This window comes from Haemorhous mexicanus, chromosome 5 (assembly GCF_027477595.1).
Source record: "Haemorhous mexicanus isolate bHaeMex1 chromosome 5, bHaeMex1.pri, whole genome shotgun sequence".
Taxonomy (NCBI): Eukaryota; Metazoa; Chordata; class Aves; order Passeriformes; family Fringillidae; genus Haemorhous; species Haemorhous mexicanus.
Genome location: NC_082345.1, coordinates 6,448,012 through 6,466,389, shown reverse-complemented (window position 1 = coordinate 6,466,389; position 18,378 = coordinate 6,448,012). Strand labels below are relative to the sequence as shown.

The 18,378-nt window shown below is 45.4% G+C and overlaps 2 protein-coding genes across 3 annotated transcripts in view; both read right to left on the bottom strand.

Moving 5' to 3' along the window:
• SLC6A13 (solute carrier family 6 member 13) overlaps positions 1-774 on the bottom strand; it is a 32,606-nt gene extending 31,832 nt beyond the window's left edge. Inside the window, exons 1-2 of the mRNA XM_059845712.1 lie at positions 594-774; positions 426-486 (exon numbers count right to left, since the gene is read on the bottom strand). The gene's annotated coding sequence lies outside the window, so the exon portion shown is untranslated. The remainder of the gene's footprint in view (positions 1-425; positions 487-593) is intronic.
• Positions 775-11,633: 10,859 nt separating this feature from the next.
• Positions 11,634-18,378, bottom strand: part of KDM5A (lysine demethylase 5A) — a 51,245-nt gene continuing 44,500 nt past the window's right edge. For both annotated transcript variants that reach the window (XM_059845711.1, XM_059845709.1), the window contains exons 27-28: positions 16,243-16,653; positions 11,634-14,717 (exon numbers count right to left, since the gene is read on the bottom strand). In XM_059845711.1, coding sequence (XP_059701694.1) covers positions 14,505-14,717; positions 16,243-16,653 — 624 coding nt within the window. In that variant the 3' untranslated portion in view covers positions 11,634-14,504. The remainder of the gene's footprint in view (positions 14,718-16,242; positions 16,654-18,378) is intronic.

Here is an 18,378-nt window from a genome sequence, read left to right as displayed (position 1 = left end):
CCTAGGAGGGCACCTTCCCCTGCACGGTGCCAGCCCTCAAGCCTACTCCATGCCCTGCAGAGTGTGCTCCCCCAGTCCCAGCCTTACGCTGACATTTATTCATCCCTCCCTCGCCAGGAGGGCAAGAAAAGGCGCTGGCAGCGAATGACACTCTCCCCTATCCGAGGAGAGCTAAAAAAAGGCAAATCAGCACTTTCAACCTCTCCCCTCCCCCTGCTTAGTCCCTCTATGAAACACCTGGGGACATGAAGAGGGCTGAGAAACACTGGCAAGCGTTTGACAGGGGCCGAAAGGAAGGACTGGGAGGACCCCGCCACGCTAGAAAATTATTAAACAGGCAGAAAATGCTCCGTGACCTCTGAGCCCCGGCAGGGTGAGGGGCACAGGGGGAGCAGGGCAGGAGCGGACGGGGGCAGAGCTGTTACCTTGCGGACGGCGCTGTCGGGGCGAGGGCGACGGGAGAGGCGAAGGCAGGACCGAAAGGTGCTGGTTATTTAAAGTGTGGAAAGAAAAAAATTCAGCGGTGGTGTAATCCTAGACTTCGCCCAACCCACATTCCTTCCCCCACCCCCCAGGGTTGGACAAAAACCTACACATGACTGATTTCATGGCCAGTGCGAAGGGGCTCGTTCCCCCCGCCCGAGGAGGGCTCTCGCTGCCCCGCCGGGCTCCGTCCCGGGCCGGCACCGCTGGGCTCGGCTCCGCTCCGCCGCTCTGCCCCTCCAGAACGGGACACCACCGCTCACAGGTGCTTCTGCAGCGCTGCCTGGGGGAGTCGAGACCTGCCGGGAAGAGGTAAGAGACAAAACACGAATTCCCAGTGAAATCCCTGCTGTCGCTGCTCCTTAGCAGTGAGGTCACGGGCACGGGGCAAGGTCCTGCATCGCAGCCTGACCCGCAATTGCCAGGACTGTGCTGTGGCCAGGAGCAGTGGCAGGCAGCAAAGCTGGGAATGAACTCAGCTAAGCGCTCTGCTGCTTCTTACTCAGGGCCCAAAACAGCCCCCTTCAGAAATCTGGCAGGTTGCAAACTCTCTTCCCTCCCACACAGGGATCTTTGCCACTGGTCTCGCCCAGAAGCAGCACTGCCCCATCGCAGGACACCGCTCTGGAAGCTGCAATGGGAACAGACAGTCAAGCAGTAGATGAAAAGTTTCATAGCAAGGAGACAACCAGCCCCAGTTATGCACACCCAGCACTGGGCTGTGAAAGGAGCTGTTCTTGCTCCAGAAGGAGGTCTTGGGATTACAGCAGGTAGTGATGACATTAGGCTCCATAAAAGAGGCAAACAGAACAGGATATTACTCACGGCGGGTATGTTACCTCTGTGACGCTCCAAGGATGTACATGAGGCAAGGTTTTAAAATATTTTTATTACATCTGTTGATAAATATCTGAGGCAAGAGAGAACAGGGAAGACAATAACGCTTTTGGGGTCAGTTCCTTGTGTGAGGTGTGTAAAGTGGCAGCAAAATGTGTACAGGCAGTGTGAGAAGGCAGAAGGAGAACAACGAGAAAGACCCAGCAAGCACTGTGGTTTCACCACATGAATCTGTGATAAATCCTCACAGCACCAGACCTCCTGCAGCAGAAACAGAAATGGAAGAGAGGCAGGGAGAGGTAAGGAATTAATTCAGCCAAGGAGTGATCAACTCCTCATTTCAGGAACAGATGCCTTGGTTGAAAAGAAGGTGACAACAAAGGTCCAGGAAAAAGGAGGACAGAGAAGATGAATATGTTATGCACTACATCTCACAATGTAACAACTAATGTCATTTGATGAAAAATCCAGATTTAAAATAAATTTAATTTTTTTTTTTCTCCCATTGAGCATGATTAATTAAACATGGTACCCATGGCCATTACCCCAGAATATTGTTTGGAAAGAAAACAGGCAAATCCACACAGAGCTGCTCCTCTTCTGCAGCAATTAAACATGGTGGTCCAAATAAAACATCTCCACTCCTCAAATCAGTGATTCTTGAAAACCAGCAAAGATGGTTTTCCCATAATTCCTCTTCCAGAAGAGAACTCATGCAATATGGTGAGAAACAGAAAACATCCCATTTTGTGCAGAAACCATTTCACAGGGAATAGTGCAGCTGTTAAATAGGGTAAGAATGCAGGGATTAAAAGCAACAGTAAAGACAAATAATATCTTGCCTTGTGCAACAGATTGGTGTAAGGAGAGAGGAGATTAAGGAAATATTTCTATAGATTTTCAAACTAAATTTTGAATTTCAAACTATTGCAGTCATCAGCACCACTGCATGAATATCCCTCAGTAAGCACAATTACTGCAGCATCCAGATAGCAATAATCCTACCAACAAGACAACAAGTTAATTGGCAGGAGCTAATAGACTGTGATAGGAAAATGTGCAGTCAATTACAGGCTATTTGACTTGCACCCCATGTGATAAGGCTGCACTGAACACAACAATAACCAGAAAATGAAAACAAATGTTCAGTGTAAACATAAGCAGCGAGGGGAGATATGAAATCTACAAGTGCAAAAGCAAGCTGGAAAATCCTGAGCAAAGCATGTTTAAAGTAAAGCATCACTTTACACATGTTCTGGAGTGAACTAAGAAAAAGTCCATATGGTTCTGGGAGATGTTACTTGAAAGACTGCTTTTTTAAAAAATTTTTTACAGCAAATAGAGAAAAAAACCAACAATGCCACAAAGGATCAGTTAAGACTACAGAAAATAAAATGTACTTTCAAGACATATTTTTGAAATGGTAGAAGGGAAAGAAATTGAGAGGGACTTTAATCAGGCCATTAAAGGCAATGAAAAATTTAAAGGGAAAAATGCTAAGGATGAAATCTCAGTGTCTAAGATTTTGAGTGTAATTGTATCTAAGGCAAGGGAAAGCATAGGGACAGCCAGAAACAAAGCTTTACCAAACAGGTTTGCAAGAAAAAAATAAGAGAAATGGAAAAATGTGGATCTTAAAAAAAAATATTAAAAATTAACAAACCTAGGTAATATGCATGCTGTAGTAACAGGAAAACAACTTCATCCAGAGAGCTACCAAGATAACACCATCCAAAATTATTTGGATAGATACACACATATATGAATAAGGAGAACACCAGGTAAGAGCTCTTGAAGCAGTGTGTGCCACCTGGAATCATGCAAGCTGAACCCTCCTGGGCAGCTGCAGGCACCTTCCAGTGCCACAAGTGTTGGCAAGTGGCAGCACTGATGGTGGCACCTGTCCCACAAGCACCACTCTCACGGCAACCCTTGGGATGGCACAGGTGGTGCTTTGTGTGTAGCATCCCCTGAAAAGGTGGGAAATAGATGACCCTGTTCAGTAATCTCCTCTGAGCTCAGGGCTGGTGATGGCAGCAGCCAGAGCAGCCACACTCCTCCAGCCCCCTCCCAGGCAGCCTGGCTGTCACCCACCTTTTATTGGGACAGTCCCTGCTGGAGCAAAGCCTCCAGAGCAGGTCCTGCAGCAGCCTCCAGATCCTGGCAAGCTGCCAAGCACTGAGCAGCTGTACAGCTGTGGCACAGCTGGCTTAGACACTTCTCCCCAACACCCATTTTGGAGAAGAGCAAGAGCTCTGCACCAGGGGGGTCACTGTCAGAGTGCCTTACACCTCAGCCAGGAAAAGAGCTGGAAAACCCTAAAGGCTACTGATCCATGCTGCATTTTGCTCCCATCTTTCTCTTTACCTTTGAACATTTGCCAAGATTTCTGCCTTCAGCTTGATCCCAGTCTTCCAGCAGCAGCTGTGGCTGTGCTAGCAGGGAAGTGCCTACAGCCCAAAGAAAGCAAATGTGGAACAAAAGCCTCTAGAGATAAAATGGTCCTTTGACTTTGTCTGGGATAGATGTGCATGAGAACTGGCCCCAGCCCACCCCAGGACTGCTGATACTTCATGCTCTGGTAACAGCTACAGAACCTCCTCCCAGGTCTGGTCTTGCTTCACATTTATGTCCAGCTGAGCAGGGAACAGGTGTTGGATTTCTCTCCTCCAAAGCACCAAGCCACCTCCAGCCACCTGGAAAGTAGTTCAGACCTAAAAAGAGGAGGGTTTCAAAAGGCACCTACTTAGAGGAATGAGGAGGAGAAAAGAGGAGGGAAATGTTTACAGGGAGACAAGCACAACCTCTTGCTGCTGTGCAAGTAGCAGCTACTTTAAAATTAATTATGGCCCAAGCCACCAAAGTCTTTTCAGGAGAGTGGCCTGGGCACAGCTGCTGCTGCTGCTTTGCATTCAACACAAAAACCATCAGCCCCATCTGGTCTTGGCTGAGCACTGAGAGCAACTGTGCCCCCTCTGCTCCTCTGTCACTCAGGACAAACTGCCCCCATGTGTGTTGAGGCACTGCAATCTTGTGAGCCACCTCCCAGCTTCCAGGAACACAATTTGCCATTTTATCATCTGGGAACCAAAGGCCAGAGCAAATAGGATGCATTTCCTCCATCTGATAACCACCCTGCTACTGGCCTGTTCAGCCTGAAAATGTTGTTTAGCTTAAAGCAACCATGGCTGTAGTGAGAAAAATTGTCACAAACATGCACAGAAAGGGGATAATTGGAGGCTGACACTGGCTGGCACGTTACAGGAACCTGGAGACTGCTCAGCAGAGAAAGAAGCCCAGGTAAGCACAAAGGATTGACTCCTGCTGGAGCCACTAAGCTCTGTCCCAGAAAGGCACACACATTTTGAAACTACAGCAGCAGAAGCAAAAATCCAGGGCCTGCAGTTCCTGCGTGACAGAAGATCCTGCAGCAGGCTTTCAAACAACCTCATTCAGAGACAGCCTCCCTAGTGAATAACTGCTTCCAAATAATGGCTTGAAGAACCAGAATCCTGAGGCTGGGAGAAGCCTGTCCTCACTGGGCAGCTGCAGAGCAGCAGAGGCCTCACTTCTGTGCCCACGTTTGTGTGGGAGATCCCCTGTGTGGACACTGCTCTGCACACTGGAGATAAGCAGGTGACATTCTGCGTGAGCCAGAGCTCAGGGACTGCTCAGAGTGCTGGAAAACCTTCTCCTGAGGATATCACTGCCACAGCCCCTGCTCCTCTGCAGGCAGGAGCCAGGGGCAGTGCTTACAGTGCTTGGTGTGTGGGTGACAGTGTGCTGGTTTGTCCCTCTCTATGAGCAGGGCAGAGCAGAGGAGATCAGCTGGCACCCAAGAACAGTGCCCCTGGAGCTGCTGTGGTTGCTCCAGGAATTCCCAGCAGCAGCAGAGCTGCAGATTGCTGTCACCACTCCCTTGGCTATGCCCAGAGCCAGCAGTTTCCCCCAGAGCAGGATGAAAGCAGCAGGTGATCCTTGGGGGTGCACCTGGATGTCAGGAGCACCAAACCCAAGACCAAAGCAGGAACACACAGTTCTGCATGCACAATCACAGTGCAGCAGGCAGATCTGCATCTTCCCCCTGCTTTGACTTCCCAGCACTCTGTCCCTGTTAAACACTGGCCCTTTGCACTCATGAGCAAGGAAAAGGGGATTTTCTGCTCAGAATTTAAAAGTGTCCTAATTTCTTTATAGGCAAAATGAAGGCTATGCCCTTATAAGCACATAAGTATAGATATCTATATGTATATTTATAAAATAATAAAACACATTGTAATATAAGCAAGAGCTGAGTAGCAAGCAAAGATTCCTGAGCCTGAAGACTTCAATTTTTGTTTTTAGCATCTCCTGCTTTCCCCTCAACTCCATCAGGTACCACCAGTTCTCAGGCCTCTTTTCTATTCCCACTTTACCAGCAACCTGAGCAAACCCTTGCAGAGGAACTGTGGGAATAGAGCCTGAACACATTTTAGGGAGAGGGCAGAAGTCACTGCTCTTCCAAAATCTAGTCATGGGCCTCCTGATGTGAAAGCTGATAGTTGCATCAAGAAATTAAAACTCTCCAGTTTGAAGTTGCAGCCAAGGAAACAAGTGGAAGACTTTTCCATATCAAGAACCATATACCAAAGGAAATGATGATTCCAGCAGTGGTGTGAGAGGCATGGGAGGAGCAGATTGATTAGGTACAGGGTAAACTGAGGATAGAAAGGGAGCTGTGTACTGGGAGCACTTCTGGTCTTTCCTCATGCTCTGCACATCCTACTCCTTTGGGGTGAAGATGTAAGTGTGAAAGCACGTGCCTGCAGGAACAACATCAAAGCCATTGATAGGGCAGGGATTTGCATGTCCCTGCATCCTTTCTGTCTGCAAGGGAGATGTTCTGGCAAGAAAAAGGAAAAACTTTTCTCAGAAGTTAGTCAGGGCTGTACTTAACTGATTCCTGAGCAAAAGATCATAATCTGCTTTTAAACAAGCAAGATTTGGGCAGTGAGCTCAGAGCATCTGTTCATACTTGCTTGAACACTCTAAAAAGTAAAGAAAAAAAAAAAAGATACTTGGTAATTCACAGCTACTGGGCTGGTAACTACGCAGAACACAAAGTTTCCATTCAGGGAGGAATCCAATACTCAGCTAGTCATCGGCTGACAGAGTGAGAGGGTCTTCAGAAATTTCTCAAAAAACAAGATTTTTATGCAAAAGTTGAGAAAGTGAAAACTTGGGCATTCAAAAAAGGGTCAAAAAGAAATAAAATTTGAGTTCAGTTTTTCCAGCTTCCAATTACAACAGATTTAAAAAAAAATCCTTGCACTGCCAGGAGATGTTCTCTCTTAAAAACATCACAGGCAGCCCTTGTCTGAGCACAAGGAGTGAGAGAGAGCCACCAGCTCCTGGCCACTGTACAGCAGCAGCAGTTTGTCTCTTGTTTTGCTCCTCTGGTCACCAGCAGCCCCAGGCAGTGGAGGAGGAAGAAGAGGGACCTGTGCTGCCAGGCTTCTTCTCTAACCTGCCCTGCTGAGGTCCCTGCAGGCAGAGAAAAGGGGCTGCACTCCCCAGCACTCATCCCCTGCACTGGCTGAGCCTGGTGGGGCTCTGAGACACAACATGAGCACGACCTGGAGCCTTCACTCAGCTCCCCAGGTGGAGGGAATTCTGCCTGAAGCAAGAATCACAAGCCTTCACACCATGGCTGATCCCCTGTCTACAAGTCATTCCTGTTCTGGTACTCAGTTGCAACATATGGCACCAAGTCTCTTTCAGGCTCATTCATTCCCCCCCCCCCCCCCCCCCAAAAAAAAATAAAAGTAATCTGTCAGTTTTTATAGCTTAAGGCAATCTTATTTTTCTGTTGATGAGTGCCAGAGATGAAAAAGTTCAGCTTCAAAACAGATGCAGTTGATGGCTGCAGAAGCTGTCCCTTCCAGCCAAGAGGAGGAGGCAGTGAGGCAGGGGAGGAGGGAAGGGGTGCCCAGGCACGAGGGACAGGGGGTTTAGCAGAGGCACAGGGGTTTGGTCTGCTTGGGCTGACCCACTGCACCCACACTAAAAGAAAAGGTGGCTTGAGAGCCACCAAAGGGCTCCTGAGCTTCATTCTGCCATTTTTGACTGTCAAATTCCAGGCCACGTCACCCTTTTGCCACCATGAATCCAAACAGTGATGCTCAGGGGGCTGACCAGATCGAGAGGTCACATGGAGAAATACACCCAAACACAAGTATTTCCACCATGAACATCAATTACTTCCCTTCAGCCAGACAGGCTCACAGCTCTTTTGGACAAGGACACTTCATTCCTGATCCCTGCAAGCTAACACAGAGGGTCAGGCACTGCTTGCCAATCATCTGACAAGTGCTGAGAATGTGGTTTCATTAAGTCTGTCACAGCCCAAATAAAAAGCTTTCATAATGATCAGGGAAGGAAACAGGAATTAAAAAAGACATGGGGATGTGGTCACATGGGAGAATTAATTGAAAACAAATGGAGCCAGTGGAACTTTTAGTTTTGGTGTTCACCATAACTGGAATCTAGAGGACAAAGGAGATATTCTGATTTACTTTGAAAGGTTCCTGCTACAAAGTTTGACCTGCACACCCCCCAAGAGCTAGAACAGAACCTGTGGACTCACACAAGCAAACCAGGAAACAGATGTTTTATTGCTGCCCCAATCTGCTCCTGGTGATGCCAATGGACAGTCTGCAGTCACACAGCTCTTGTGGAGGGAGCCAGGCAGCCCTAAGAGGGGAGGTGAGACCTCCCTGCTGCAAAGGAAAAGCAGTTTGGGAGGAGCAAAACAAAAGTCTGCAAAGGGAGTTGGTGCTGATTTCTTTTAGCCTCACTTCCCTGAGAACAGGGACTGCCCAAGGTGTAAGAGAAAGGCCTGGGGGACAAAAGTAAAAAGCACAAGAAACAATTTTTTTCTGAGATCACCAGAGCTGAGAAACAAGGACATGGAACAGCTGCTGCTTAGGGCAAAGCAAAGTGAGCTCCTTTTTGCAGAAATCTCAGACAAGCAGGTGTTGCTTGTCCAGCAGCACTTGCTGCACACTCTGTAAACAGGAGTTACACAAAGCTCATGCCCACTTTCTGCTCCAAACAACAATCTGACCCAGCATCTTCCTACAATCACATTACTCAGCAAGAAAAAAAAACCCTGTAAGTTATGAACACTTTTCCTGTGGCTGTGCACTCTTCCATTATTTATTTATTCAGCCTGTGTACTCTCTAACTGCCCTAAATCCCAGAGTCTGACCATTCCAACACTATTTGTAGCAGAAGCCTGAGGAAACCAGTGCCATGGTCGGTGGTAAGGCCCAGAAAGTGAGAAAGTGGGCTGTGTTCAAACCTCACCAGTGAGATACAAACCTGGAAATGGGTTACACCTGTGGAGCCTCCCCTTCTGGCAGCAGTGAGAGCAGCAGCACCATCACATTCAGCTGGGGCTGGTCCTTCAGCATCAGGCAGGTGCTGCCTGTGATTCCACTTCTCCACGAAGTGTTCTCAGCAGCCACTGTCTCTCCCAGGAATGTTTCCAGGCAAAGCTAAAGCATCTACCTCCTGCCTAAGAGACTACCAGGAAAGGAAATAATGGGATGTAGCACTACCAACACACTGACAGTGTCGAGATTAACTACATTTCCAGCTGTATGAAGTGCAAAGTTAAATCATTAGCTGACAGAAGTAACCAATGTGGTGCCCATTCCACATCCCACTAAAGCCTGAGCTGTTTCTCAGGTTCACAGCACAGACCTGTGTGGGCTGCACTGCTGCTGTCCCAGCCCAGCAGCAGCTCCTCGCCCTGGGGAGCGGCAGCCACGCCCAAGGCTCGGGGCTGAGCTGAGCACGGAGCTGCCTCCCTTCTGCTGGCCCATCACCCTCCCAGGAAAAGCAGATGCCAGGCTGGCCAGACACCAACCATCATGCCAGGACTTGTGTGCAGAGGTGGCTGCTCTCCTCGGATATAAACACCCCCAGCAGCTCCCTCTGGCACTCCAAATGCCTTTTTGGGGGAGCATGGGGGTGATGCACAGACTACCAAAACCTGACCTCTGAAAAGCTGCCAAATAAGACAAAACACCCACCTCAGATTAAAACTATTCACTGCAGCAGAGGTTTTGTTTCAAAGCCATTCAGAGCACAGCTCCTTAGAAATATTTTTCAATAAATCCTTGCTACTTTCATTTCCTTTCCCTACAAGTTAACACTCACTCATGCCCAGCCATGCCATTACCCAAAGCCCAGTGCTCTCCATGTCCTGCTGTGCAGTTCCCAGCTGCTCCACACATTTATCAGCCTCCCAAAGCCAGCTGGAATGCTGATCAGGGCTGGAGCTCTTGCACCTCCCCAGTGCCTTGGTGCTCCAAGCAGAGTTCAGGCTGACCAAACACAGAGACCACAGATGGAGAGGATGTGAAGGAGTTCCCTGCTTTTCCTTTCCATCCAACTGGAGTAAGCCTCAAACGTTGCTTTTAGCAGATCACAGCACTCAACTTCTTACAGCAATTTTAACAGTTGTTTCAGGAGTGATATTAAGAAACTTTTTCCACCCCTAGGAAAACAAGGAAGATCACTTTCCTGCCAGACTGTGATGAACCCTCTGTGCATCATGCCCATTCAATGAACAGGAGAAAGAGGATGGAACCAATCCTCCTCAAACCAACATCCAGGCCCAGGAGGGATGAGGTGACTGGTAACAAACACCACTATACCCTTAGCCCAGTCTGGCTGCCTTCTGTGATGAACTCTATGGACAAGGGGACAGCAGTGGGTGTTCACCCTGACTTACAGCAGAAACACTTAGGGGGAGGGGATGGACAACCCAGAATGGCAGCAAGAAATGGGGTGGACTTCAATACTCAGGCTTCAGCAGTCACCAATTTGAAATCTTGGAGACAGCTGCAAGTCCATAGCTCAGGTGTTTCTTATCCACCTGGGTAGTGGTGTAGAGCACACTCAGATGGCATCAAACAATGCTGGCAGAGGACTGGAGCAGCAGAGCCCAAAACACAGGAGGAGGGAACTCCCTTTCAATTGGATCTTTCCTGGCTGAAGTGATGTGCTAATGGAAAGTTTAAGTCCTGCATCTAAGAAATTACAAACCAGAGGGCCTGGGGCTAACAGTAGCCACAATTAACAGGACTGAGCAGTATTTGCAGCTATACAGGCCTGCCCTGTAGGAGGCTGCACAGCAAAAGTATGAGCAGCAGGCTAAAGGAAGTAATTTAATTTAATTTAGAGTAACTCATCCAGTTTTGGGCTCCTCAGAACATTGAGCAACAAGGACCACCAAGACTGTGAGAAGGCTGCAGCTCATGCCATGGCTCAAAGGAGGCTGAGCTGGATTTGTTCAGCTTGGAAACCAAGGCTGCAGGACCTGCAGTCTCCAACTACCTAATGGATGATTAGAGAAAATACAGAGCCAGACTCTGGCAACAGGCACATTAAAGCAAGTGAATTTTGCACTGAAGATGCTACAAAACCAAATGGGAAATCAGAGAAGTTGTTGAATGCTCATCCCTGGAAATACTCAAAATTTTATTGGACACAACCCTGAAAAACTTCACCTACTTTTAAAGTCACCACTGCACTGATCAGGAGGGTGACCCAGATGACCTCCAGAAGCGCCCTCCAACCTAAATTACTCTATGATTCTAAAAACTGAAAAGATCAATGCAAGTTTCACAGTGTGGCTGATATAACAGACAACTGTCTGTTACCTTATGCTGTGTGACTGTGTTCCAATCCCTTCAGATAATTCCCATAAAATCAATAATATTAAGTTGCTGAAGACTCTTAGGTCTTCATTACCAATGGTCCACGCTGCACCAGCATTCAGCTACAGATCTGTCAAAAGCATAAATCCTAAAGGCCATGGTACTGAAGGTCAGCAGTGACATTCATCTCTCTGCAAGCAAAGCTGCCAAATTCCAGGCCCTGTTTTTTACAAGAAAAACCTGAAAGCATGTAGTTTGTACAAGCTATACAAATCAAGCCCTGGCCATTTTCAGCTCCTCACAACAGCTCAGGTAATTTCTTTGACCTTTTGTGTCAGACACATGAAAGGAAATAGCAGCAGTGACAAGTAGCCTTTGTAGACTACAGCATTAAGATGTGCACATTTCTAGATACATGAGTTAATATTTTTTGTGTCCCCAAAGCAGGAGAGTTTTCCCACAGCTGCAGCAGACCAGTAAGAACATTTTTATCTTGGCTTTGGCTGGCTTCTCTGCATATGCTTTTATAAAAATTCAAACTCCTAGAATCTGGAGACAACACCACAGCTGTAGCTTTGGGTTTTTCAACCACTAAACTACAGGTTTTTCCAAAAGTTAACATTTATTCATAAGTTCATACTATCAGCAATCCTTCGATAGGAATTACGCTCTTAAAAAACAAGCTTAAAACAATAAGATGTAAAGCTAATAATGGTCTTCAGTTTATGAACACCTTATCCAAAAGCAGACAAGACATCTGTGACCAGAAAAAAGTGTGGCAACCTCCTTCCAACAGTGGAACAGAGGCTCTCCACGTGGCTACATGAAAAACAGCTACTAAAAACGTGACTTTTGCATATGATTTGCACATTTCTTTCTGTTGTTTGCTCTTTCCTGTGCTTGTTACAAGCAGAATGACCACAGTTGCATTGTAGAGCTGTTTGCTTCCATCTTGCTGTAACTAGTGCTTCTGTCAACACTCTCCACCACACCTTCTACACAGAGAAACAGGAACATGCAATGCAGGTTTACTCAAAGATCTCTTTTCCAGTTGATGGTAATTACATACAACGACTTCATCGCAACAGAGAACGCAGGAATGGTTACCAGGATATGCTCAGTGGCTAACAGGAGATGCTAACCATATTTCCCCTGCTGTGTCACAAATTCTAGGAGCCAGGAAAGAATACAGAACACTGGGATTCTTTAAGAAATCTTGTACTAGTCTACTTCTGGAACGATTAAACATCTGTGACAGATAGTTTATCCACTCCATATGGGGAAACATTTATGTAGTACCGTCAGTTAAAGCTTGAAGGAAAAGTAACAACTGTTTAAATCAATTTACCAAAACTAAGTGTACATTGAGAAGAAAAAAAAAGTAATTGGAGGCAAAAAGAGGGTATGTCTATCTAAAGCATAGACTCCTTCATAAATAAGTAAACAAATAATACTCTTAAATTTGCTAGGGTGCCCGTTCAGCCACATGCTTGACCACAGCTCGCTTTTGCTTTTTACATCACATTAAGTCTTTGGGGAGCAGGAATTAGAAGTCTGTGTCCAATTTGCACTCAAAGCTCCCAAGACTCTGGATCTTCTGCGCTCCATCTTATTTCTTTTCCTTTTGCACACTTCCCTCTTCCCAGGTAGCAGGCACACAAAGAAGAAAACAATAAAGTTCTGTCTACCTGAGCTGAGTTGGGTTTTTTTTGGATGGATAATTCTGCCAAATAAATAAACTTCCAAATATCAGAGAACAAGAGAAGGGACACAGAACAGTCAAGACAGCACACCTTTGTTTTTGTCAATATTTCTTTAAATCCCAATCCAGCTCCTAGTAAGACTGGACACTACTTACAACACTCCTAGAACTGCAGAAGAATGGAAACAATAGGGAGCGAGTGGAGAGGGGGACAAGACAGCCCAGGGGCTGACTTCAGACATTCACATACACAAGGCCAGCATCCACTGGAGTCATTAAGGCCCAGATGCCCCACTAATAGGAACAAACCCAAATACAAAGGTAGCACATGAAATGTATTTACCTATTTAAACACAGGCAGCTGGTCAAGCTAGAATGGGGAAGGTAACTGCTAATTCCTTGTACTACAAGGAAGGAATGGAGTAAAAAAAACCAAGCCCACGGGCAGGTTTTTGCTTTGTGAACCTCTGTCTGTGCTGCTGGTTAACAGTGGTAAGTATAAAAAAATCAAAGAAAAATAATCTATTTATAGAACAAGTCAGTAGTCTGAGACATTTAGAAAAAAGTAAAAACAAGTCCTTCTTTAAAAATGGATTTACTAAAACAACTGTCACCCAGGATGACCCCAAGCCCTCTGGTCCTCTGGCAAAGCCAGGGGCAACCTCAAACAGGAACTGCTGCTGACTGTACACTGGTACACATCCAGCAAAGCCAGCAGGGAGGGGTTTGCACTGTGAACAGTATCTGCAGACTGCTTGCTGGTATCACAGGAGGCCATGCCTGTAGCCTGGTGATACTGGAAAGTTGAGAGTGAAACTTTTCACAGAAGCACATGTCAGTGTAACCTCTGAGGTAAGTGGGCTGTCTTCTTTCCTTCCCATCCCTGGGTACAGATCTCAGAAGCTGTGCCCTGGGTGCTGTACCTCCTTGCCAGCTCCACCCTGCGCCACACAACTTCAATGTGCAGGAGTGCAGAACTCTAAGCAAAGCCTAGAGCAGGAGAGAACATCCCTGTGGAAAGGGAAGCACTCTGCTCTTCCCAAGTTCTGGTCTAGCTAGACGTTATCAATGACTTCTGGCCCTCCTCAGGACAGGAAGATCAGTTGTTTCCCACTGAGGAAAAAAAAATTTGCCTAGTGGAGTAGAGTTGGGTTTCTTTTTTGGTAAACAGAACTTTTGCTGATTTTTGCCATTATGAGCTCCTCTGCCCTTTAGCTACAATAGAGAAATCAAAAGAAATTCATCCACTTGCTCCCACCCTTATAGTGTAGTGTTAGCTGCCTGGATATGGAGGCAATTTCATTCTCCCAAGACATTGCTCTACACACTGGGTTGGCATGGAGAGGTGAAAGATAACTTCCAAAGTCACCTCCTCAGGATAACCAGGTAGGTCTAAGAGCTCCAGCCTATGCCCACCAGCTCCAGGCCAGCTCCACTGCCAACATGTACTTCTAACACCCTGAAGTGTCTAACAGCCTCGAGCTTGCTCAGTCCTTGAGAGCAACAGCCACACTCCAAGATGGAAACACTCAGGTCAGAAAGCACTGGCTGGAGCTGCTCATCAGGCAGGGTGTGCATAGCTGAGTGGGTTCCTCTGTGCCCTGACAGTGCCACTGCAGGAAGGAAGGCAGCAGCACCCAAGGGACCAACTCTGCTGCACGTCTGTACATCCTTGGAAGAGAAGCTCAGGAGCTACATCAGCCTCAAACCCCTCTCGTTCTGAAGGGTTCCAGTGGTCCATTTCCCAACAAGTTCTGGGCATGGAGCAGTTGCTAACTCGTCTCCTTGAGATCTTCCATTGGTAGTTTGTAGCTCAGCAAGAAGGGAGGAGGTGAGGCGTGGGCAGGGCTGCTGGGTCCCTGCAGGGGTTTCTTTGCACAGTTTATACAGATGTAATCCTCATTCTCAGCCATCTCTGGAGAGACACCAACACAGACCTGATGGAACCACTCATCACAGCCCCCGTCACACTGCACCCAGTCCACCTGCAAGAGAGCAACACAGCCTGTTACAAGGAAGGACACACAGGCACAGCTTCTGTGAAGAAAACACCTTCTGTTAAACCTACCAGAGCTACCAAGAATATAAAAGCTCTGGGGCAAAAATTAATGCCCCAATAGAGCTTGTTTAAACAAGCTACTTCAATTTAATGAAAACGAACTCTTCCAACAAACCTTGCCCCCTCTTGCATCCTTACACTCCAGCAACACAATAACATCTACTACTACTGAGGAAGATGACTCAGCTCTCCTCAGATAAGCTAAAACACATTTAAAATGCTCAGGATGGTTATTTCAGCACAGGTGAGAGTCTCCAAACACACCCTCTTAGACTGCATTATCAAACTGCAGCTTTTGTAAATACAAGTCCTAAGTGTCAGAACATTTAAACTACAATAAAACTGAGCTGAACCTGCTGTAGAACAACTTGGAAAAGACAAAAATGAGTTAGAACGTAGAAAGGAAAAAAGATTAATTATTTGATTTCTATAATTCTTTGAATAAAAGCACATGTTAATTGGAGTCAGTGGGCAGAAATTCCCATTTGCAGGGTAAGAAACAGATTCTCCCTTTTAGTGGCATCCACTGGTTGTTAAAATTTGTTGTTAAAATGGTTGTTAAAACTTGTTACTGCTGTAGTTCTGTTTTCCACTTACAGGGGAATGTAAAACTGTATCAGAAAAACAACAGTAGTAGCAACCTATTTAAAATGAAGAAACATTATCATCATACAGATGTTACTTTAGTTTGTAGCGTGAACAAATTTCCCAAAGTGATTAGTAATGGATATCAACAGCTGCAGCTTCAGTCATTACATTCCTCTATCTGCCATTTTTTGACCAGTATGGCATTCCCCTGTTGAAAGTAGAAAAGGACAGAATAAAACATTTTGAAAACATTTTTGATCATCAGTCTGTGTTAAAAGCTGACAATCATGACAGGCAGTACCATAGAGAGAGGCAGATCAAGTTTCTTTTGTAATAATCCAATCAGGTCTAAAATAATTGATTATTTATCTCCAACAAGCAAAATGAACCACTGAAGTTTGTAGATCACTTAGCCTGTAACATCACTGTTCACAGAGTGTATGCAAGAAATACAGAAAATCTATTTCATTTAGGAACTCACACATCCCACTCCTGCTCAGGAACACAGTAAAGCTAGGAACATTCCTTTCTGAATCAAAGAATTAATCCTTTGAATCAGCCAATGCATGTTGCACACAGTCAACAGAAAATTCCACAGCTTGAAGAAGTTAAACTTCCCAACCAAAACAGAATACCTTTTCCAGATTCTAATTTTCCATCTTCTCTTTGGAAGTACCTAAGAGAATAAGGAAGTCCTACAGTTGAATCTGCTAAATCCATGTACCTACCAAGTACTACTCAATCATCTCTCATTTCTATCCACACCATTTTGGTTTCTCATGCTGCTCAACTTAAATGTTACCTGGCACAGGGGTTCTGACTTAGCACAGAATTGCCTGTGAGAGAACTAAGGGGCAACTCACTTTGTCCTTGCAGGGCCTTTGGCAGTTCTGAGCAGCACACACAGCATTCTCATCATCTGATTCTTCTGCTCCTGACCAGTCATACTTGGAAGGAATATCCAGAACCTTCTTCTCTCTTTTTTTCTCTGTGCTCTCCTTTGTCAGTTCTACCTTTGCCACAACTGCCTTCTCTCGCTTCTTCTTCCGCTCCTCTTCCTTAGCCAGTTTCTTGGCCAGCTTGTTCAGCTCCTTGGTCTTATCCATAGTGAGTTTTAGCTTCTTCTTCTTGGGTTTTTCCAGTTTTTTCAGCTCTTTAGATTTTTGCTTCATATCTCCAAAGAACTGCTCTGCTCTCTCCAGTTTTCGTTTCCTCTTCCTCTCAGAAGAGTCCCTCCCTCTCATTTTCAGTGGTTTTTCATCCATGCTGTCATCCTTCATAGAAAAAGATTATATATATTACTCCAAGACAAATTTCCTGCAAACCTGAGGTCTGACAAATGTACTTACCTCTACTTTTAACCTGATATGGCATGAAGAAATCTAGTCAACAACATACTATCACAAATTCTAAACAAAAAAAAACACTTCACTTCATTTTCACCATACTATAAAAAATTCCTAAGTGTTATCAACTGTACCAATCAGCCAAAAATACCCAGTGGGAAAAGTAAACTATTAGCAAGGATAAGAAGGCAAAGTAAGCAATAATTACAACTCCCTCCTCACACTGTTTTTTAATAGAAATTGAGAAGATTAATTATTTTTTAGATGCTTATTTTTCAGCCGAGGTCAGTCTTGCCTGTAATTATTTTCGAGAGAAAGCAACTGCTGTTTTGGAGATTAAGAAAGAGTAATTGGTGAATTCTTAAAAGGTATCATCAACTCAAGCAAGAAGAGAAAGCAACATCCATTATTTGAATGGCTTCCAAGCTGGCAGATATTGTAAATATCCTGGTGTCATCAAGAGCTCTTAAATAACAGATTGAGATCACAAGTGGGGCTTAAAACTGGCCAGCTCTGTCCCTGCAGGTAACATTCACAGTGACAAGTCCCATTTATATCTGAAAGATTCACTTGTGTAGTCCTTTGTACAAATGGGACTGACTTGATTTCAGTCAATGCAGCTATACACTTTAACCTTAATTATTAATAGATTAAGAACATACTATAAACCAGAAAAGAGACTGTTTGCTGTACATTACTTAATATAGCTACTCCACCCAAAACCAAATTCTCTCCAGATTATTTCACAGAAGTCTACTTATTTTGTATGTAAACAGACAGAGAATATATTCAATTCAAAATGAGCAGCTCTGGTCAAGCAAGTATTCATAAAGGTTAACCAGAAAAAGTTGTACTGCACACACACTCTACACTCCTCACCCCACTCCCCTGGAAAAAAGCTTTGCTCAACTATTAATATAACAGTCCAGCATATTATTTATAAATTGCTATTTGCTGGCATTTAAACTGCTTTTCAATCAATTTCCTGCCAAAACCATTACACTGAAAGAACATTCAGCTTATATAGTACTCAGGCTGAAAGGTGGTAAAGCAGAATAGGGAGGCAGGGGCAGTTTTATACTCCACACTTCTAAGTGATGCAGTCTGGCAACACTTGAACTCACCCACTGTGTATGGATTGCACACAGAAAACGAGACACCTCATTGTTCATTCCATCTTGTATTGCTGCACACCACCAAAAAGCCAAGAAAGAACCAGCATCTTGTGTTCTTCTTGTACAGCTCAGTAACCCAACAAGCCATCTAATAATCCATTTGGTCAAACTGACCCCTAACTGCAGCCGACAGAGGGTGAAAAAGGGGTTCCACTCTGGCTCTTCAAACCTGCAGCTTAACTTGAAACTTCGAAAGAGGCTTCCCTTCTAGCACACATTCCTTGCCCTCTTCATCAATGTAGCAAAGTGATTCTGAGCAGACCTCAGAATCAGCAGATAAACCTGCCTGATCCACTGGCAGCTCAGCAAAGCAATCAGGACATCTTCACAGTGTATCAATAAAAAATTGCTATGTCTATGTTATTCTGAGGAAGAATATGAATCTCATTGTCTGCATTACCAAAACATGTTTTCCCCAGTAACAAAGCTCATTACCATACAAGTATCATGTTATATAAGCCAGGTGTAACTTTTCATC